At 40.4% G+C, this 23560-nt stretch overlaps 1 protein-coding gene across 1 annotated transcript; it reads right to left on the bottom strand.

Annotated features, from left to right (window-relative positions):
* Positions 1-1140: 1140 nt before the first annotated feature.
* On the bottom strand, positions 1141-23010 carry LSM11 (LSM11, U7 small nuclear RNA associated). Its single transcript, XM_089527736.1, has 4 exons — positions 22529-23010; positions 13412-13551; positions 10566-10649; positions 1141-8696 (listed from the first exon to the last, which is right to left on the bottom strand). The coding sequence occupies exons 1-4, from the start codon at positions 22980-22982 to the stop codon at positions 8310-8312; spliced, it is 1065 nt and encodes a 354-aa protein (XP_089383862.1). The 5' UTR covers positions 22983-23010; the 3' UTR covers positions 1141-8309.
* Between the last annotated feature and the right edge of the window lie 550 nt (positions 23011-23560).

Consider the following 23560-nt stretch of genomic DNA (forward strand, 5'->3'; position numbering starts at 1 on the left):
TAATATTTTTAATTTTTATGATCTTATTTTAATGTTACCTGTACATTGCACTGTACATTACATTACAGATACGTTACATTATCTGTACATTGCCTTGGATTCCACATGGATGAAGTGTTATAATAAACTTCCTCCGCACAATTTGGTGCACATATAACGTTTTAACTGAGGGAGACCCAGTGGCCAAGATCCCCCACTGCTTCACCGTGGTGTAAATATTGCCAGTGTAGTTATTTAACCTTTATAACAAATACTGATGTATCACAACATATCCCAATTAATGGTCTATGCACGTGACTGATCCATTCTGCAACTGCAATGTACATTGTGCAGAGACAGTACATAGTGGCAACACACGTTCGCATGCTATTCTGTGTGTATTTCAATTAAAGTGCTCACCCAACTTCTTGGGATAAACACCTAAGAGGAGGGGCCTTAAGGAACGGGGGGGGGGGGGGATGCTTTTCATTTTAGTTTTTGATGGAAAAGCAAAGATGCCTTTCCATCCAAAAAGAGTGGTATTTTGTTTTCCTATGCTGGAGCCAAACCCCAGCAGACACCAAAGGCCCATTGTGTTCCGTGTCAAGCCATTTTACAGGCAAAAACTTCTAAAGAGACAACACAGCCCAAGATCACTAAACTTCTGCAATCTTGGCATGCAAGTGGCTTTCATTGCTAGTCCTTGGTCTGAGTAGTGGAACGTCCCAATCTGTTGGGGTAGGATGACCGCCCATACCAGATCTGGTGTCACTTTTCTGACTGTTGAGATCTTTTAACACCCCTTTACACAGTGTTCTTTCTTTATCCCTATGGAGTACAAAAGCAAGAGCTGTTCTGCTGATAGCCAAAGCACTCAAAAGAAAGTAGTTATGCAGCAAGCCTTATCTTTATAGAAAAACCTGTTCTGCTAAGACTTGGAGGTCTCTCAAGTTGTTTACATTCTCCTGCTGGTTTACAATTGCTGTTTTTGTCTGCTTGGTTTCTGATGGTTGTAATGTCCATCTGTACACTGATGCTGCAATAGCCATTTATACCACCATGACCAAAAGGTGGGCTTAAAAGAAGCATTTTCATAAATGAAACTAGACAGGTTTGTAAGAAAGAAGTCTAAAACATTTTTTGTTACATCAACAAATTTATTGCCTTACTGGTTAAACTTTTTTATATACAGATATTTACATTCATCAAGCAAAAAAAAAAGAAGTTTACATTCATCGTTAGGCTTATAGCAGCAATTCCTTATTGGAAATAAAATATTCAGGAAGACAAAACAGATTTTAAAGCCGCTTGTACATTCTTTCTATTTGCAAATACTCCAGTAAGTAAAGCATGCACTTGCAGCAAACTTAGGACTTTGCCTTGCACGCAACATTACGTATGTGGCACCAGTATCCTCTCTGACCTCTTAAAATGGAAGGTTAAAGAGCTAGCACTTGGTACATAGTAACCAGTGGGGGTTTTGTTTGTCTTTATAGCTATGGTCTACACTGAGATAAAAATTGTGCAGCCTTCCAGATGCTGTTGAACTGCATCTCCCAAGAACTTTGAGTGCTGTAGTTCAACAGCATTGAGGAAGGGGCATAATTTTTACCCCTGATTGACACTATATTTTCCACTGATCCTCCAAAATCTGCAAACTTTATATTTTTAAAAAATAAGAATGCATGCACAAGAGAAAAATGGACACTGTAAGCAAGGGAAGACTGTTCAAAACCAGTTATGCCACAAATGTAAACCCGTTTTGAGACTGTCATACTTCTGGAGGGGGGGGGGAGGACCTGCGAACTGTAGTACAATGTCCCAGAACTACACTTCACTGGATTAAAAGGGGAAAGACAGTTTAAAATCTGTAGTGTTGATGGTGCACACTAGCTACCTCTGGGCATTGAGGACCAGCCTATTATATTGAACATGCATATACCCTTGGTAAAAAAAAGTCAAATAAATAAATGTTTCAGGATGCTACTAGAGATGTTGGACAAGTATTCTTGTGTCTGTCAAATTAAAAATGATCTAACAAGGAGAAGACACAAAGATATAACTGCACTTTGCTATGAAGTAGTGAAAATAAAATGCAATTTCAAAAGGAGCTTGGCACAACTTCCAATGTATATATTTTTCCTGAGGGAGAACGGCAATCTTTTAAGAAAGGGGAAGGAACATACAAGATTTTTACACAATCTGACCAAACTATTTTTCATTGTAAACAAATGCAACTGTCACAGACTTACTAGTTGTTCACCTTAAGTCGTCTCTGCCATCTAGTTTGAGGAAGAGCTTCACCAAGGCATCACTAATGCTGGACAGAAATATCATTCCCTCCATCTTCATTGGTAGTAAAAACTTCAGTTGCAAACTCAGGGTTGCATCCTCACTGCAGAAATAAAGCAATTTGACACTGCTTTAACTGCCATGGCTCCATGCTATGGAATCCTGGGATTTGTAGTTTATTGTGGCTCCAGAGCTCTCTGAGATGGCAAAATAACTCACAAAACTACAAATCCCAAAACTCCATTGTATGGAGCCATGGCAGTTAAAGCAGTGTCAAACTGCTTTATTTCTGTAGTGCCCACGCAGCCTTAGTCAACGGTGTGGAATGGGCAATGAACTGATGGCAAACAGTAAATTTTTGCTACAGAAGTGTGAAAAAGATGTTGGCCATTCAAAACAAGAAGTATGCTATCAAATATTCATATAACTATAGTATAGCATACAAGAAAAGGGAATCAGAACACTAAACAATATCTTGAACTGACAAGCAGCTTCTGGAAAGGAGTGGGGGGTGCTTTGCATTTTAAGACTTCTGTACAGGCTGCTAGTGAAACCATTTTCTGTTGCCCTTGATCTCTGTAAACTGCAACTTTTCTAGAGTCACAAACAACTGTATTTACAATGGGCCCATCCACACTACAGAACTATAACATTGTTATTCCACTTTAACTGCCATGGCAGTCAAGGGGAAGCCTTTTGAATTCTCATCCAGAGAGCTCCTCTGGTACCTCACCAATCTACATAGCCTAGTATTCCACAGGATGAAACCATGGCAGTTAAAGTGGAATAACAGTGCTATAATTCTGCAGTGTGAATGGGACCAGTGTTATAAACTCTTCCCAAAATGGAACATACTTGGTTTCACAAATAGCAGGAGGAGGGAGTTCTGTAAATAAAGTTTCTTTGAGTAGAATGCCACCTACTAAGCAGTAACTGAAGCAGAATTCTCTGTTTAAACTATGGGGGTTGGGATTGAAGTACTATACCTTTTACTTAGATGCCTTAAAAACACATCTTTGTGGTGGTGCTCTACAGGCAGCCACATTTCTGTACTGTATGGCACACATGATACACTGAAACACAGAAGCACCTTCCGGTGGGCCCCAAATGGAAGCTGGAAGAATGTATAAACTCAGCCCTGACTTTCACTGAGAGACTTGACTCCTGAGGTTTCCGCTGGATATACTTCTTCACAAAGAGCAAAGTGGATGATACAGTAACAAGGAAAAACCATTTTGCATAGTATTCCATACTGGAAAGGAGGGGCTTTTCATTTTTAATCCTCCACACCTTGATTCTTCTTTTAATTTCTTCTAACTTCTTTCACTATCCATTGTTGGAAAGGTATCCATACTTATCAAGATGGATGAAGGTTAACTGAAAGATAACACTTGAAGAATAAAGCTTAATAAAAAATAAAAGTGTTTCTCTCTTCCTAGCCAGTTACATGACTGCAGCATCTCCTGGCTCAATTCTCTTTCTATAGGGGTTTATATATTTGCTATTATCTGACATTACTAAGCTTGTGGATTGGGGGGTCACTAAATTTTGATAATGCATTTTGAACTCTGGAAACAAGCAACCAAACAAGGGGGAAGATTACACAAGTAACTAGATTTTGTGTCAAAGTTTCCTGAGTTAAATTGCAGGAATTGTCAAAAAGGATAAACAACCTCCGCTGATCCCCTTTTGACAAGAAATGCCATTTATTTCTAGAGTACATTACCAATCGCTCCTGTCAGCCAAAACCGCCAGACCAGTGTTCAAATCTCTGGAAAAACATTCTTACAAAAGATTAACAACAACAACAACAACAACAACAACAACAATGTATATGTATATGGCTGTGTTGTTAGATACCTTTATATAGTGGGAGTCATCTAATGAAGCTGAAAAGTGGGAGATGCAGTGGGGTGGCATAGTGTTGGCATTTGAATATGGTTTAAAAGTCTTTTAATGCTGCTTTTAATTTATATTTTAATCTTGTGTTTATTTACATATAAATAAATTGCAGAAATTGAAATAGTGGTAAGGGATGAGTGAGCAGCAGGAAGACAAATCTATTTCCAAATGCTTCTTATGCAATCTGTATTTAATTTGCAAAAAGAACACCTTGAACAATGAGCTAGCACCTTCAATCTAGAGTTTTCAAGTAACAATACTGCACACATGTCAAAAATATTCACATATTTGAGGATAGGAAAGTCTCTTCAGTATCAGCAGCAGACAGAAACAAAGGTTAGAGACATAGGATAAGATTAATGATACTAGTACAGGTGGCCAGGATATTCCAGAAAACTCAAGAATTATGCAGTGAAAGAGGGATCAAGGGAAGGCGAGATCGAATAAATCATTTGTCAAAAAAAGAGGCCACCAAGAAATGAAACCAAAACCTGGAGCCAGTCAGAGATAAAAGGGCCAAATGAAAGGGAGCAGGCTTAAGGCATTTTTTGGTTCTTAAGCAAAAGCATAGACTATTGCAGATATCTGTGCAGACTGAAGATGCACAGATATTTCTCCATCCACACACATACATTTCTTTGTCTTAATGGTTCTCCTGAAATTAACGGGAAGCTCCTACCAACAGGGGAATTTAATGACTGCAGCGAAGTTCATCCCATGCCAGACAGGGAATGTGGAATAAGATTCTGGAAGACAAAAGAAGCAGCAATGTAGATACTGAAGCATGAGGTAGTAAACCTAGGCAGCCAGGCTTTTACTGAACATAAAATTTTAAAAAAAACAGAACGGTAAGATGTTGAACTCACAAAAATCTGCATTCTGGTTATAACTGAAGCAAAGCAATAAAGGAAATTAAACCTGCTTTAGGATGCGAAAAGAAGGAAGGTAATAAAGATGAATGCATTTTTCTGCAATATTTGGTCTGAAGCATTTGGAAAGCGGTCCACTGAAGGATAGTCACATGGACAGGAAGAACAGAACTGGATGGTCCAGCACTACCTTTCTTCTTTAGACCAAAATTTAACAGAGTGAGAAGTTCCAGAAGAAAAACCTGCGAACTACAGTGCAAATGAAGGGGGAAAATTCTTTAAGAACAGATATCTAGTGCAGATTATAAAACAAGAGTAAAACCTCTGCAACACAGTTTCAAACATCTGTAATTTGAGAAGAGAAGAAAACAGTGATAGGAGAGGTCAAGAACATACATGAATTAGATCCCGTCAGGAACATCTCATGGAATCATTCTTGTGATGATCTTTCCAGCAAAGGAATCAAGGAAAGCTCATCACAAAAAAAGCAAGCATAGGCTATGATAGGAATTAGAAACTAGCAGTTAGTTTACATCTGTTTATATTAAAAACAGAGTGAAAGAAGGATTCCCCTTCCCCCAAAACTTGTTTTCCCAATCTGTTAAAAACAAAAGAAGCTACAATCTAAAAGACAGATATTTTCCATATGATTTCCCCATTCAATGGGAGGCTATGCTAAAATTGAGAAATTATACAAGGATTAGCTCCCTCTCATGTTTGGTTCTACTTATCCACATACAATAACTCTTTTCTCTTACTTTCTGTCTCTACCATCTTGAACTGGATTAAGTTAAGAACACAATGACTTATTTCCTAAATTGCCCAACATTTATGGCACAACTACACATTGCATATAGTTCCGTGCTTCTGCTTTTTCCATTTACAATTTGAAGTAAAAGGCTGAAGTGGTGGCTGTTTAAACCTTTCCCCTCTTGTGCCATTTTCCCACTGAAAACTGCTTTCCCATGCTTTTTTTTTCTCCAGGTTGGGAGGAGGGTAAAAAGTACCCTTTCATTTCAAACTTTACCCACAGCACCTACATGGTTTATTAACTGGTTTTTTTTAAAGCTATGACTTTTTTTTTTGGGGGGGGGAGTGGGGAGGCTCAAAAATGGAATCATTTCACCAAATCATTATCTGTCTGAGGTGAAATCTTTCAGTTGTTTCTATGAGTGTGAAGAGCCAGCTGAAGTTTGTCTTATATTTTTCTCTAACTGCCGTCAGAAGTATCAATGGTAAGCAAGCTCCTCTTTGTCCCCCCCGCCATACCTTAAATGTGTGTACAGGGTGCTCGCGTCATACGCTGAAAGCCGTGCTGGGAAAAGGGGCAACACGGCCCATAAGGGTAATGGCGCGCATGCTCGCGTTGTGTGCGTGCCACTGCATGCACGAGCCCCATTAATTTAAATGGGGCTCGAGCATACACAGAATTCCCCTTATCGGGGGGGGGAAGGGTCCAGAACGTATCCCACACATAAGGGAAGGGCGGATTGTAATTATAAGATAACAAATGGAAGAAAATGGCAGTATGACACATACAGGGCAAAGTGATGGGCCCAGATCCAACCACAAGATCGAACTACAGTTAAAACACAATAAACCAATGGCACTTACGTTAAATGTTGACATACCAAGTTCCCAATGGGCCCACACTAGTTGACTCTAGATGGATATAGGAGTTAAGAGATATTTTACCTCCAGTGAAGCCACTCTCCATTTTGTCACCAATGAATGGGATAGAGAAATGGCAGGGAAGGAGAAAGATTGCACTTAACCCATTTTTTCCCCATTTTTTAAAAAGAGTAGCTGAATTACATGCAATGCAACTTTAATTATTAGAAGATTGTGAGATTATTCTAGAAGACAGAATTATGTACGAAATGAACATATAGTTCATTTTTTGTAGAGGTTTTATCATTCTACAGAGACTAAAAATGCCTCTCAGTACAACACAGGGTAAGTGAACATTCAGTGCATTCCAAGACATACTATGGGGACAAAGTCCAGGTAATGGAGTGGTACACACACTCCATGTAAACAGAATGCACTATCAGACAGCACCATTACACTTCTTTTGGTAGATAGTTTATACATGTGTATTACTGGAACATCCTGCAAAGTTGTGATGATTAAGTGGGGGATAACAATGATTTTTAAAATAATTACTGTGCATGCTTTTCAATAGTCTTAAACATGCTTCTTAGAAACAATCCAGGTAGAATTAGAGACGTGTCATTCATGACCTAAAAATCCACGTAGGGATTACAAATGAGTTATCTACAGTTGCCATCAAACACTAGGAAATCACCATCTCAAAGTTACTTATGCAATATTATAGCTATGCCCAGCAACGGCACTGTCTGTTCTTTGTTAAAGTAATGTATGTACACCATCTTACTCTTAACTGATATGATACACACATGGGTTGGGACAATGAGAGAATGGACTGCAATTTCTGGATTGTTTCAACAAACACTGAAACATGTTTCGGGTAGAAGAGCTAGTTTTAGCTACATTCAATGTTAGCTGGTGGCGGGGGGGGGGGGTTAAACTGGAGGAAATGGGTTAAGACTTATAACTACTGAGGCAGGGAGCGGGGAGGCCAAAGACTGCCTATGGTAACGAATAAAGATGAACTGGAGAGCAAAGGCTTCTAACCCCTGCTACTGAACAGAACACCTCTTTCTATTTCTATTCACTTTTTATTCAAGTGATCACTTTGGACACAAAAACACATAGCAGCTCAGCTCAATTCTGGAGTGCTATTTTCTGTCCAGCCACGCATGCTACTGGGAGGGATAAGGACCCAAGCAAGTTAATATCTAAAGCCATTCTTTATTTCACAAGCTCCTCATTCCCCTACCATGTCTTTTTTTTAAAAAAAACATGCTGTCCCATTACTTTAAATGACTAGCATTCAAGATTGAAGCACCTAAGTCACTGGCAAATTCTGCTTTTGTAGACACTTAGTATCTGTCACAAACTTCAGATTGCGTGGTCTAGAAATACCTTGTCTCATATTCATGTTGAAAGTTACAGATATCATGGAATTCTTCAAGACTTAGGACAGCTGCTTTAAAGGCAACAATGTTCTTAGCCAATTTCTGGTCCACACAAAGTTATCAGCTGGTTCAATATTCTCTTGGCCTCTGAAATCCTATCACCACTTCTCCCTTCTGGTCAAAACAAGGGAAAAAGTATTACAGTGCTACATAAATTCACAAGGTAGCACTCAGCTGTCATCACTGTCCATGTTACTGCATAAGATCAATGTGCTAGATGAACAAGCAAGACATTCTCCCCTCGAATAAAAATCTGGTTGATGTGCCGTGTGAACACTTGCTGATAATCCACCTTGGGCCTCTGTTTTTTCCGTGATCGACCCCTAGGGCCACCTGCGCTCTTCCCTTCTGTTTGGGAGACTCTGCCAGGCCAGTCAGCCTCCTTCCCAGAGGCTCGGGGCAAACTAGAGCTTCGTGTCCTCTCTTTGCTGGTGTGCCTTTTTGCTCTATGTTCTTCTGACCTTCCCCGATTTGACTCAGATTTCCGCCCAAGTGTCCTAGGATTGTATGGCAGGGTTGGTAGGTCTGTAGTCATCTTTGAATCAGTTCCTTTTTTAAACAAAGACTCTTGCAGCTTGAGTCTATCAAACAGCTGTAAGGAAACAATGGAGAAAACATATATGCCATGAAAGGTAGCTTTTCACTATGCACTCTTAAACTACGGCTACTGAACCTGTGGCCCCAACCTCCAGGTGTTGTTTGCCTCCAATTCTCATCAGCCTGGCCAAGAGAGAGGAACAATGAGAGTTGTTCGTGGTTCATCAACATTTGGAGAGCCACAGATTCCTCACTTCTCAGGTCTAAACTGAAACAATGAAGCTATGGTCCAGCACAGGAAGCCAAGCTGCAGAACAGTTTTTCTCAAAAAAATAAGTGGTTTACATGTATTTGCTGTTGGTGGACTAAAGTAGTCTGTAAAGGTCTAGTATGGTGTGCAATATAGTCTGCTGCAAAGGACATGACCTCTTTTGCCATTGATGCGCTCTTCCAATTTCTGCACTTTTGGCATATTATGCACACAGTAGGTTTGCCTTTGTGACAAGTGTCATTGCCATCGCTCAACTGCAAAATTTTGGTATTTTATTTAGCAGTCATACTGCTGGTACTAAAAAAGGCTAAATAATAGAATTAGTAGAAAGTCAAGTCATTAGTCCATCTTGTCAAGTCTGGGCAAGATGGCTCTCTCCAGGTTTTCAGGCAGAATTCTTTTCTAGCTGGAAAACCTTAACTGGAAAACTAGTGTTACATGGTTGCCCCCCATAAATGCACTAACCAGGCCTGCTCAGCTTCCAAAATCAAACAAGATGAGATGTGTTCAGGGCAATATGGTGGACAGTAGGCAAATGACGGAGTATGAAGGAGAAAGGAAGAGAACTCAAGTGCACAAGAACTTAAGAACAGCCTTAGTAGATCAGATAAAAACACTATCTAGCCCTATATTTCAATCACACAATGGCCAAACAGCTGCCCAAATGAAGCTCACCAGCATGGCAGAAGTACAACATCACCCTCCCATTTGTGTTCACTGGTATCAAAGGACATGTTAAAGATTTGGGCTGACTAGGCAGAAAGAATGCTGATTTTTACACTATGGACCAAATCTCAGAAGGGGAGGCTAACAAGGAAAATTGGGAACCTCTGGATTAAATTACTAGAAGGGAGAAATCTTCAGAGAAGTTAGGGTTAAACCCCAACAGGATCACAACATGTAGTAATATTGCCACCTGCACCAAATGATAAAGAATCTGGAAATACGTTTTCCATCATTGCCTCTCATTTTCCAGCAACAAGAGCCCTGTTCAGGCACTTATGTGAATACGTGAAAGGCTAAAACGGGAGATGTGGACATGACTGTGCATCTAAACCCAGCCATTATATGTCCCCCAAAACCCAGAAGTTAGACCTTCATGCATTCAGCTGGTGGGCCTGAAGAGGAATTTGTAACTATGCCTCACTGATGGAAAAACATGCCTTTATCAAAGTTCCTGATCACAGAAGCACTGTAATTCAGGCAAATACAGTTACAAAGCCCTCGTTAGACCTTCATGTTCTATGCACAAAGGTATGTGACACTGTTAGGTCTGTTGGGAGATCCATGTGTGAGGCTAAACCAGCAACTTAGCTTTCTCCACATATTCAGTCAAGGACTTATATCAGATTTGCATAAGTAAGGACTGAAACAGGAAATAGGATGCCTTTTTCTCCTGCACTATTCATCTATCCAACATTTCAAAAAGCAAGCTAGCCTTACAGCTTGAAATTGTAAAAAGCAAGCTAGCCATACAGCTTGTAATGGTTCAAAATGAAAAATGTTTCTGAATCACATTTACTTCTACAGAAGCCAGTCATGATTCCCCCCCCCCCAATAGCTCTTTGTGACTTATGTGTGATATTGTGCTTTTAAACATTAAAGCGTTTAGCATAAGTCAGTCAATGAACAAACAGAAGAATGATTACTTACTCTGGTGAGGGTTAACTGTGGCTCAACATAGAAAGCTTTACCCAATACAGGTTTTCGATATGTCTCATCTACATCTGTAAGTGCCTAAGGGACAAAGAAGAAGACAGAACAAGAGATACTGTAGTATAGTATTTTTGTAACACGACATTTGAGACCAAATGCTGGAAAGATAGGAATTGGCCATTGACGCTGGAGCATCCTGAAGCTGGCTTTGGCAGAGCTGCAAAAAGCAGTCTTTTCCAGCCCAAAAAGGAACTGATCTTTACCGCTCCTTTTGGTCTGGTTTCAAGGCAGATTGGGGCTGCACCATGTGGTTGCCGCAGCCCCAATCCATCTTCGGAAGGGGCATTTTCAAGCTGGCCCTTCTTGCCAATCTGTTCCAACTCAAAGTTAATCAACATAATTTAAAAAAATCTCCCCAACATTTTCTCTTTCCCCAGAAAAAAAAAATACCAAGGTACCCCCCCCCCCCCTCACAAAGCATCAAAATCTCCAGAAAATTTAAATCTCTAAGTAGGTCTGGGCAACTAGTATTATACTTTATAGCAGGGATGAGCAAAGTGTCCTGCAATCCTCCAAGGCTTTTTTAGCACCTTGTTAAATGTTATATTCAAAAGCATTCAAAGCTTTATATGGAAATTACTTTATTAGGATATTTGTAATAACATAAAGAGAGTAGTGCATATTTCCCTTATATTTGACAAAAAAAAAATACTACACCTAAAAGAAAATTACAGTGGGACCTTGTCATCCACAGGCTTGCCATCCAATGAGTTCAGTATCTGCGGACAGTAAAGCCCATTGTCCCAAATGACAACATGTGCATGCAGCCACACTAGTGGACGCACACATGGCACGCCTCCATTAGTTACAATAGGACTTGAGGTCTCATGTTTTTTTTTGTATCCGGGGCGAGGGGGGTCTGGAATGGATCCTCCATGGATACGAAGGTCTGACTGTATTTTTTAAAGGACACATACCTAAATATAGATGTATCCGATATAACTTATATCAAAAGTTTAACTTTCTTTTGCTGAGGTATAACTGTAGCACCTTCAACTCCATTATCTCACTCTTTGCACTACTTTATCAGTTCAATTTCAAGCTGAGAAAAATCTGATTCAGTACAATTAACTGAACATTCTGTTCTGCCAAAGGATGGATGTGAGTCTGTGGACACAAACAACTTACTACATTTTGTCTTGACTACTTGTACTTCTCACATTAAAAAGCAAAACATTTTGTGAAACAGAAACAAGCTTAGCAGTGCATTGATTTTTTTGGCCTAATCTGAGCACTTGCGTTTGTCAGCACTTGTCACCTTAGACCAACTAGAACTATTTAGCCCATCTAACATGACTGATTACATCTAACAGTCCACATAACTATGGATAAAACATGTGGGCAGGCTGTGGAAAAATATAACATCAGAAAAAATTCTGTCCCATAATTCTGAGAGTGGCAATTCACCCTTTAAATTGGTTGCACGTTCCCCCTCCCATGCTATTTAACATAAAAAATACAAATTTCTCAAAATCAGAAGTTTCTGCGCATTGGTATTATGGCCTGGTCTGTTCCATTTCCCTTCCTTTCCCTTATTTGAATTTTTGGTAATCTGTGCAGACAGAAGTGAGTCCTAGAAGAAAATTGGTTCCCTGGCCCACCATAGTTGCCCACACTGCTTTATAGTAGCTCCAATCTGAATTTTGATACCTTGCTCTTGGCTCTCAGTTATGTCTGTTAGCTAGAGGGTACTGTACCCTGGAAGGTCCTGAACACCAGCTGCAAAATACTGCAACTCCAATGCCCATCTTTTCATGATTATATCCTGGCAGGGTGAGAATAATCACCAAGCTATAAAGGATTATCACTCCCATTAGGTGGTAAGGTATAACAGAAACTTTAAAGAAACTTTAAAAGAATTTCATCTCAGGTATAGATATACTGAGTACAAAATGCATGTGTTAAGGAGAATACCACTATTTGTATGACACCAGAACCTAGAGCCATGCAGAAAAAGTAGTCCAATTCTTACTGCCCAAACACACCTCTGTTTTCAGTGTCCCTTTGAAATTATACAGTACCTGCTTTTTGAGTCCTGGATATCAGAAAATTCTCACTGCATGGTTTTAAAGACTCAAGGTCTTGGTAACAATGGAATGTTACAATTCCCAAGCACATTTTGATCCCTTGAAATCCAAATCAAAACTCCGTAAAATTCAATCAAGATTTAACCAAAATAATTAAATAAATGTGAAAGCCTACACTCAAATTTAAAAAGAATCAAATGGCATAGTTTTTTGTGGGTTTTTTGGGCTACGTGGCCATGTTCTAGAAGAGTTTCTTCCTGACATTTTGTCAGGAAAAACTCTTCTAGAACATGGCCATGAAAGCCTTCGACTTCACAAATCAAATGGAAGCTTTTGTCACTATAAGAAGACTACAATGATTTTTTTAAATAAAAAAACTATATCAAAACTAAGCATAACCTGTAAAGTATATTATTTCGCTTTGACAGGTATCACGTATCTCTTACACAGGCACATGGAAGTCTGTGTGGAAAAGGCTAGTTTAGATTATACCATGAAGATTAACTCAAGAAAAGGTAAATCCCAAACACAGAGATATCTGAAAATGTCACCTTAAATAAAGTGATCTATCCCACAAGAAAGAAATGAGTGTAATCCAATTGAAATAGACTGATTACAATGAAAAGATATGAAGTACACATAAATCCCTAATCAAAAGCCTTGCACATTGTGGCATCTACACATAGAATGTCTGAATGGTGTGAGGCTTTCAAATATCTGGTTGTAAAACCACAGAAAGGGTGGGATAATCATTACCATGTTCCAAAACTTGTCAAACGCAACCAAGAAGCCAGTGCAGACTCCACGGAGCCCTTTGAAAGTTCGAATGTGGACGTTGACTTTTACACCATCACGGACACAGCGGTGGAGTTCCCCAAGTGGACTGCCTTCATGAACTGGAATACAGACAAATTACTTGTCATTCAAACACATGCAATGGAGCAAAAAGCAAAACATGAAGAGTGTAATGATGTAATTCTGCTAATGGAATTGCTGTACTGTGCCCTTAAAATCTGTTCTAGGGGAGAAGAAAAAGAAGGAAACTTCTGTTTTGTTGAACACAAATCCACAATGTCACAAGTCCACTACCACAATGTTGGCTTTAACTCAGAGGATATTACAGAGAAATCTAATTGAAAATAGTAATCAATTATTTTGTTGCTAAAAATCACACAGCCCCAATGTATTTCAATGAAACAATTGTACTTCTGTATAGACTGCTTTTGTAGAGAACAATTGCCAGGCAAAGAAACCCAAAACATTAAAAAAAAAAAAAAAAAACAGTGTTAATCATGTTCTGTCAATACACTTAAAGAAACGTAGCACAGGAATTATGAAGGCAAGGAACCTACATCCTGTCATTTATTTATTTAGTTGCAAAGAGTTTTGCAAAGAGGGAGAGATGTTAATGTTAATGTTTCTGGACTTGCTGAAGGCATAAAACACAAGGGAATACTTCCAAAAAAAGAAGACATTATGGGGTAAATTTAAGTGGAGTATTTTCCTATACTCCTAAACTTCCTTTACTACATTAAGATAATAATATATATTGCATATCATTTTGAATAAAATGGCAGAATGTTATGTTTTTAAAAATTAAAAGTGTGAATATGCAGGTATTTCTGAACGTCTTCTTAATATAATAATCAAACACAAACACAGAATTGTTATTGGTAAAACTGAGTCCTAACGTAATCAGATTTTTACCAGCTAGGAAAACAGGGGCTGGGGAAGCAAAACATTCAAAATAAAAACTATCAACACGGTAGCAAACAAGCCTACGCAGAAACCTACAGAGATTTCATTCTTTAAGATTTCAAGAGCTCAACAGAACAGTATTATGCAAATTCAAAAAGTGCTCATATTTTTAGAGGACATGCTTACCAAACGAATAAATCTCTATAATATTATTAATAAATAGCAATACATTTGGATGTCTGAAACATTTTATAGTACTACAGTTGTCCCTCCATATTCGCTAGGGTTAGGGAACAAGACCCCGTGAATATGGGAAAACCGCAAATAGCAAAAACATTGTTTTTACCTGAGAGGACACCTTTCTAGGAATCCCTAGGTCCTCCAGTGCAACTCTGTGGTCAATGTCCAACATACACTGACCATAGAATGGCACTGGAGTAGCTACAAATGGTCTTTCAGTGCAACTTTTAGTTAAAGGTGACCACAGAGTTGCACTGGAGGACCTAGACAGTCCTAGAGAGAACATATTAATGAAATCCGTGAATAATCAAATCCGTAAATATCAAAGCCGCAAATATGGAGGGATGACTGTACTATAAATGGTCAGTGCCATCCCACGTACAAAACAAGTACAATAGTAACTGCACAGGCCACATTAACCATCCATACCTAGTTATTAATTCTTATACTGCTCCATCTCAATAAATAATATAAAACTGAAAATAACAGTGTAATTCAAATTTATCTAAATCTGAACCTGTGTCTGAAAGGTTATTTTCTTATTCTAAACTTTAAATTTCATGGACTTCAGAAAACAGTTTACACAAATTATAAAAAGCCTCTCTCAACACTTTTCACATGTTAAATTTCCTAATTTTGTGTGTGAACTACATGGCCTTTCAGTGATTCTTTCACTAAGAGCACACCAAATAACACTAAATGTTCTACCCACCCTTTTATTGATCATATCTTGTGCAATTCACAAACGAATAAAGTGGATTAGCTCTTTCCCCCCCAAAGATGAAAACCTGTGTGAAACTATTATACCTCGCTCTGCAGGTTTACTTATTTCTCTGTGGCTTTAGACACACCACACATTCACCATCAATCATCTGCATAGCCTATGAGGATATAATTAGATATTCCATAGTTGGATTTTCCCATTCTTAATATCTCAATTTTAAAAGATTAAGAGACTACTACCTCAGGGGTTGTCATTACACAACGCCTAATGTTTCTGGTAGACAGATGTTACCTCAGTAACAGAATGCCAATTGTCAGCATGAATTCTCGGATTTAATCTATCCCGTACCGAACAGTCCTCTATTTCTATAATTTATAACTATTGACCATAAATAAAAATAGCAATTACTTTCCTGCATTTAACTGAAGGACTGGTTTTATAGAAAGAATAAAATTTATACCAGTTTCTTGCCACTGTTTAAAGAGCTGCACTAACTTATTTCTGGGCCCTGGGCTCAATTCAAAGTATAGGATTTTAATCTTTTAAAGCCCTAAATGGACTGAGTATGTAATGATCACATTCTTGCACACAAACCTACCCACCAGTGAGAGGATGATGAAGAAAGGCTGGAGAAGCAGACTTTTCAGTGCTGTGTTGAAACAACATATCTGCAGTAAACAAGCTGATAAAAAGCTTAAGCTGGAAAAGAATGTGATTCTACTTCAGCCAATCCTACCGCAAGAGTATGAGCCAGCTTACAACAGGCAAAGAAAACAAAGCTGTCTCCAGAACCTCTTACTGAGCACGCATGACCAGCAGAACAGAGAGAAAAGGGCATGCTGAACATGCACAGATCTATAGGTTTGGCTGCCAAAATGGAAGTCATAAGAAAAGCGGAATCTGAAAAAAGAGAAAGAAAATTCATCCCAGGATGCATTTTGGATGCAACTTTCAAGTCGTCTCTAGAACATTCAAAATGTTTTCATGAACTTATGCAACACTTACTTGACCTTTCTGTTTCATTTACGCATGAATAATTTTAATTTTGAAGAAAAAGTTTGCTGAAACATACTGAACTGGTCCTTTTTTGTGGTGCAGAAAGGTATTCTTATTTCTATGGTATTTCCTTTTTTAAAGAACACATCTATTTTATTAATTGAGGCACAGCTGAGTGTTTGGGGGGGGGGTTCCCTTCTTAGAATTCTTTTATTGCTGAGGCAGCATTAAAAACCTCATCAATAAACAGATACATAAACTTGCACTGAAATAACTACAAACAGAAGGTGTAAAAGTATGGGCTTTCTGAAACATTCAATACTGGAAAATATTCTGGAGGATTTTCTAATGCCCTAAGCAGAGTATGATCTGACTTAGCATTTTTTTTCTTATTTGACTTATATTTATTAAACAAATCAGGACTTTAATAGTTTTACTGAAATATTTGATTCAGAAAAAACAAAGTACACTTAATGTGGTTTAAATATCACATTACATGACATTCAAATAGATTCAAAATAATTCTATTAAAATACTGACTGATATGGACATGGACATACTCACAACATTAATGAAAAATGAATCCTCGAAAGATACTATAAAGGATTGGAACTGCGTGTAAAAAACAAGGATGGATCTTTAATGTAACATAATTAGTAACATTTAATTAACTAGTAGAACAATGGAAATCTTATATCATAGAGTAATACAAGTAACTCACAGAAATGATGATAGGGCTCTTCATGGGGTTTTTTTGGTAATAGTTTATTTATAGTTTATTTAAGGATATATAAATCTATACTTGTTATTATCACCGTAAAACTGATACTATTATATACTATTATATATTATATACTATTATATATAGACTTGATTATTATTTGTAAAATATGAATCTGGGATACAGGAAAAATTTCTTTGATAAAGAAATGTAACAAAGGTAGGAAGTACATTGATAGAAAACGATAATATGTATATTAGAAGAATCTCCTCGTTTCTGTAACTATATTTGTTATAAATCGAGAGTTTGTATGTTATTTTTGTCATTTTGTTTTTCAGATGTTTGTATATCTTTTTAAATTTTATGAATAAAAAATAAAATAAAATACTGACTGATTTTTCTCATTTTGGAAACAGGCCACTAAAAATAAACTGCATAGTACGACACAATGAATTAAAAAATGAAGACAGAGCAATAGCAGGTAAGCGGATGAGCCCTCCCTTTGCCATCTACATCATCAGAGGGAGAGTGAGGCCTACCAGCTCCTTCAGGCCTGGCTTGAACTAAGAAGATGAGCCTCCAGTCCATCTGCCTTGGTCCAGGCCTCAGAGGGACAGAAGAACCACTGGACTTGATCCCTTTCCCCACCACCATTCCCTTCTCCTTTTTTGTCGTGTCTTTTTAGATTGTAAGCTTGAGGGCAGGGAACCATCTAATTAAAAATAATAGATGTAAGCCACTCTGATAGCCCTTAGGGCTGAAGGGCGGGGCATAAGTACTCAAATAAATAAATAAATAAATAGTACATTTCTATACTGCTTATCAGTGTACTTAATCACTCCCTAAGGAGGTTTACAAAGGGTAAGCTAATTGCCCCCAAAAAGCTGGGTACTCATTTTAGCCACCTCAGAAGGATGCAAGCCTGAGTCAAGCTTGAGCCCTTTTGCTGGCAATGAACTCGTAACCTTATGGTTTGTGAATGAGTAGCTGCAATACAGGCATTTACCCACTGTGCCACCAGGGCTCCTTCAGAGTAGAATAGAATGCCACATAAGATAGAAAATGATACTTTAAAAGCAGTGGTATAACTAGGGTTGGCATCCCCTGGTGCGGAATCTCATAGTGTCACACCCTCATTGACTTCCTTCCCTACCACACAATGCAGAATCCTTAGTAATGTTTTTGGTACCAATCTTAATCATAAATCATAATTCCCATATATCACTGAATGTAATGGCAATAGCTGTGAAGTAAAACAACTACGGTAGCAAAGTTAAAATTATACCTTGAAACTAGAAATTACAATATCATATGCTGTCTAAATGTATTAGTACTTACATAGTTTCATGAGGCTAAAATGAAAATTTGGTAAGATTTTATGCTTTTTGAGAAAAAATTAAAAATAATAAAAATATTTTAAAATTTTAAAACACACACACACACACACACACACACACACACACACACCGTTGACCCACTCACCCCATCTCTTCAGCCTTTTAAATAAAACGTTTTCAGTGCTGATACAAAGTTTTATCCAGATAGTATCCATGTTTTACCAAAGAAGTACTAATCTTAGGGCTGGAAAATGTGGCTCAATCCTGCTTTTTCCAAAAATGAATTGAAACCCCACTGCCCGCACAGTCTGCTTCCAAGGCAGGCTGAATATGGATAGCCCAACCACACAGTGCGACATCAAGCCATGCTGCTGGGTAATTTTTTTGTTGCCTCCCAACCATACATGTGCGCTGTCACACAAACACACCACCTGTGACATCCAAGTACCTCCCACGTCTGCCCAGATGCCATCCCATTGCATGGCCACTCCTTTGATTGGCCACACAGTCGCACATGCAATACTCCGCCAGTTCAGGGCATCGGTGAGTGAGTGATACATTGGCAAAGCACAATCATGGAAACCCCCCCTGACATGCCCCCTTAGCCCCAACTATCTGGTTAATGTATATTACATCAATTGGAGTTGGCGCACTTTTTTTCTTTGCTTTGCTGGAGCCCTGCACTCGTGTCAAGAGTGTTTATATGCAGGCGCAAAGATGTGCATTTTCTGCCTTGAGTCAGACTATCCCAGCTTCATTTTGCCCTGTAGCACAGCTTTGGTCTGGTTTCCAGCCACTTTCGAGGCACACTATGATTAAACGCCCCGTCTTCAAAGCACCTGGAAACCATTTTATTTTGCCCATCTGTTCCACCCCATTGTTCATTCTCTCTTGTTTAACAGTTAAATCTTAATGAACAGAATCCAACTGCTTCTATCAGCAGAATTATGAGGGGAGAGATTCCTTCTGTCCCCACAGCTGTCCCTCTCTCTCCAAGAGACTCTCAAAATCTACTCTGAAATCCTTTGGAGCAAGTTTTTGAGCAGCCCAAAAAAGTTGCAACATTTAGGAGTTGTACTAGCTGATGTCCCCTAGCTCAGTGTTGAATTTAGGTGAGGCATGGTAGTTGTGTGACCTCCCAAATGTTGTTGGGTTACAATTCCCAGCTAGGCAGGTTACAGATGCTGGGAGTTGCAGTTTAGCAACATCTGGAGGGACACACAATTTCCCATTTCTGACTTAGACCAGTATTTTAACGTTATATTCATTCCACTTCTAATAATCTCCTGGCTCCCGGTACAGGTATCCAAACTGAAGAGCGCATACAATTATGATAACTGAAAATCATTATCTCACCAGAATAAATGCAGAATTTTGGGGAGAGTTTCAGAACAAGCATCAGTATAGCCCAGCTTTGATATACTTGTCTATTATAATCTTATCAAAAATCATTGCACTGTATTTACAACACTGGGATGTGTGTTTAAGAAGCAATATTATAACAGTGTAAAGGACATACTGTGGGTATAACTAGCAGCTGCAGAGGACAACATCAAATTCGTGGTCTAAAAGTGCTATTTTTCAGAAACACTAAGACAAACCCCTTAAATCAATACTGGAAGAAAAAGTAACCAAAGGCAGTAAAAGCTGCAGGAGATCCTCACCTATTACTCCCTAGGTAGTGTTTGTGCCCTTTTGCCAGGAAGCACACAAACACCTACACAGCAAATTGTACAGAATTTACAAATACAGCCACCCCTCCATTTTCACCATTTTCAGCTGCGGTTTTGATTATTCACAGAGGGACAACCTCCATTAAAGCTAATGGTGTGCACGCCCATGACACGTGCACATGGCCGCATGCAGGAGCATGTGGCCATTCAAAGCTATGGGAGTTGAATATATGCAAGTTTCCAAATTCATGGGGGGGGTGGAGGTGGGTCCAGAATGGATCCCTTGCAAATTCAGAGGGAGGACTGTATCCTTTCTAAAGTTGTTCTATATGAATACATGGCAAGCTGCATGAGAAACCCATTCTATTCCAGCAGATTCTTCTTGCATGTGAAATAATTTTGCCCCCTTGGTTTAACTACTGATCTGCCTCCATGGTCCAGTATTTTATTTTATTGTTTTGACAGAGCTGCCTTTTTAATACACTCACACACACACACAAATACACACAGAGAGAAGCTTTCTGAGTGAGAACTTTTCAGTTACAGAATGGGATATAAATGTTTTCATGAATAAATAAATCCTAAATTTTTTGCAGAAGAGGTTGAATGAAAGATAGTTAAGAAAACTGCCACGAATTGCGTACTTAAGATATCGTGGTCCATAATTTCCTTCATCACTGGTCAAGCTGGCTTGTAACTGATGGAAGCTGGAGAACAACATATCTGATGGGCAACTGGTTGGGGAAGGATGGATTCATTTTCATATCCTCAATAGGCCCTAATTCTTTTTGATATAAAGCCTTAATCACAGCACCTACTTCCTTTCCTTTACACTTCTTAGCTGCTCCACAATGCCACAAAAATGCCATTCCTCTTTAGCTAGTTGTCTCTTCCCTTTCATCTCTTGCCTCAAAATAATGGACCCTCTTCTCGCTTGCAGCTCTATACAATGCACTGGGCAGATATACAACTGAGCACAAAGGTTAGAATCATTCAAGCCACTTGTATTCCCTGTTACCATGTATGGATGTGAGAGCTGGACAGTTAAGAAAGAAGACAGGAAGAAAATCCATTCATTTCAGATGTGGTGTTAGAGAAGAGTGCCGAGGATCCCATGGACAGCCAAAAGGACAAACAAATGGGTCCAAGAGCAGATCAAAATGAAAACCTCCCTGGAAGCCAAGATGACCAAACTGAGCAGGGACCTAGCCAAGGGGGGGGGGGTTCTGGACCCCCCCTTCCATTAGAAAAATGAATGGTGTGTGCTGCTGTGCTGCTGCACCCAAGCCCCATTATAATGGTGGCACTTAGTCTGGACCCCCCCTCCTTCCTGAAATCCTGGCTACGTCCCTGAACTGAGGCTATCATACTTTGGGCACATCATGCGAAAGAAGGACTCATTGGAAAAGACAATAATGTTGGGAAAGGTGGAGGGAAGCAGAAAGAGAGGAAGGCCACATGTCAGATGGATGGACTCTATCTCTCTATTAAGGCGGTCACTATGGGTTTTATGGGGTTGCAGGAATTAAGCAGAGCAGTGGAGAACAGAGGGTCTTGGAGATGTGTCATCCATAGGGTTGCCATGATTTGGGATCAAGTCACAGTTAACAACAACAGAAGGTTGAAATGGAGGACATGTCCTGGAAAAGGAGGGCATCTGGCCATCCTAACACTCTGAAGAAACTTGCCAAGGTCTTCCCTGAATAACAATCCTGGCCACACACCTAATATGTTTACCCCCATCGACTGCCCTGTGCCTAATCCCACCCTGTTTATTTTAATCAGATTATTTGGTTGTAGATTATTTTAACATTTTGTCGTTTGATTCTGTTTCTGGGGAGGAGGGAGGGAGGGAAAGGGGATACTGGGGGTTTTATGGAGTTTTATATGTAATCACACCTCGGTTGTCTTTGATAGAGAGGCAGAATACAAACAGAAACTTTATCATCATCTTTATAAAGAAAACCCTGTGGCATGGTCACCATAAGTTTGAAAGGACTTGAACGCAGACCCCACGAGAAAATGTTATCGATTATTGATTATCTTAAAGGCAGAGCTTCAACCAGAAATCATCAGGGAGAGCAGGGAGAGGATTGGGAAGGAAACCTGTTTGTTTTCAGCTGCAGCTGCGGTTCCCAGAAGGAAACTCTTGCAAATCAGTGGCACTATATTCTAAAACCAAGCAAGGTTTTATAGCATTTGGAACAAAGGAAACTACAAACCACATTTTCATTGGTTACACTGGATTAAACCTTGCCACCCCTCTATATCCCAGCATATGTCTCTGTCCCTGTGGGCACCCATCCATCCATCCATCCATCCATCCATCCATCCATGGATTCTCTTCATGTTTCCTTTCACTATCCCCAAACTGTCCAAGCAGTCCTTCCCTTTGACTGGGCCAGACTCTCTCCAGTCAGGAGCCATTTCCCCAGACCCTTTCCGTCCCGAGGCAGGGCATCTGACTGGGCCTGGGGTGCTTACGGGGCATCCTGGTGAGGACGTTCCGGGGCTCCCTCCTGCCCCGAGCCCGGACCCTGCCGGCCCCCTCCTCCTCCTGCTGCTGCTCCTTCCTCGGCGCCACCACCATCAGGCTCCGGAGGCGCTCGATCCGCTCGGGGTCGGCCGTGGCCCTGCTCCGCGCTCGGCCTCCGCTGCCACTCCGGCGCCCGGCGGCGGCGGCGGCGGCGGGGCCTGGGCCTGGCTGCGCCCTGCTGGCCCTCCTCCTGCCGCGCTGGAAGCTCTCGTACTCGGCGAGGTTGTTGAAGCACGGCGCGGCCGGGAAGGGCAGCGGAGTCCGCTCCGAGTAGAGCGCCAGCAGAGGGTCGAAGCGAGGGGAGGTGGCGTCCAGGAGGCCCGGGCTGGGAGAGCGGCCGGCGGGGCGGCGGCGGCTGGGAGGCCTGGGCCTGGACCCCTCCTCCTCCTCGGCCTCCTCCATGTCTCCCGCAGAAGCACAGGAGCCGGAGGAGGAGGAGGAGGAGGAGGAGGCGCCCAGTTAAGGGCCGCCTTTTCGCCTCAGCGGCGCCTTCCCGCCTTTTTCGCCTCAGCGGCGTCGTCCTCCGAGGAGAAGCGTCCCTCAGCCCTTGCTATTAGCCCCCCAATATAAGCGAAATATGATGGACCAGGTTTACTTCCCGACCCTCCCCTGTGCTGCAAGCCAGAAAGCCCTCAAGTAAAACGGCCCTTCTCCCGCATAAAAGGCGGCTCTGCGGCGCCGATCCTTTCCTCGACAGGGATCTAGGATGATGAACGCGAGTGAGGGGAGAGAGAAGATGGCGCCTTTTTATGAGGGCTCCGTGGGCTGAGGAAAAGGGCTTTGGAAGCCACGCAGCCCCACGCACTTGTCAAGCTGCCTCCCAGAGAGACGCCTGTCTCGTCCCACGCGAAGTGGGGTTTATATATAGCCTCCTCAGCTGAAGGAATCGTCATCGGCTGAGTTTCTTGGCTCTCCCACGCCCAGGACTAGAATAAGTCTATGTCAACGATCATGGATCTGCTGCCCAGTTATTTGTAAAT

Source organism: Sceloporus occidentalis, unplaced genomic scaffold (genome assembly GCF_023333645.1).
Source record: "Sceloporus occidentalis isolate IW3139 unplaced genomic scaffold, rSceOcc1.0.p SCAF_1, whole genome shotgun sequence".
Taxonomy (NCBI): Eukaryota; Metazoa; Chordata; class Lepidosauria; order Squamata; family Phrynosomatidae; genus Sceloporus; species Sceloporus occidentalis.

Bases quoted from the DNA above. Each gene is read 5' to 3' on its own strand.
- LSM11 (XM_089527736.1), bottom strand. From the start codon at position 22,982: ATGGAGGAGGCCGAGGAGGAGGAGGGGTCCAGGCCCAGGCCTCCCAGC. The intron at 10,650-13,411 runs GTAATGATTATC...TTTGTCCCTTAG, and splicing joins TTGACAAGTTTTGGAACATG to GCACTTACAGATGTAGATGA. The intron at 8,697-10,565 runs GTAAGTAATCAT...GTTTCCTTACAG, and splicing joins CACAGTTAACCCTCACCAGA to CTGTTTGATAGACTCAAGCT.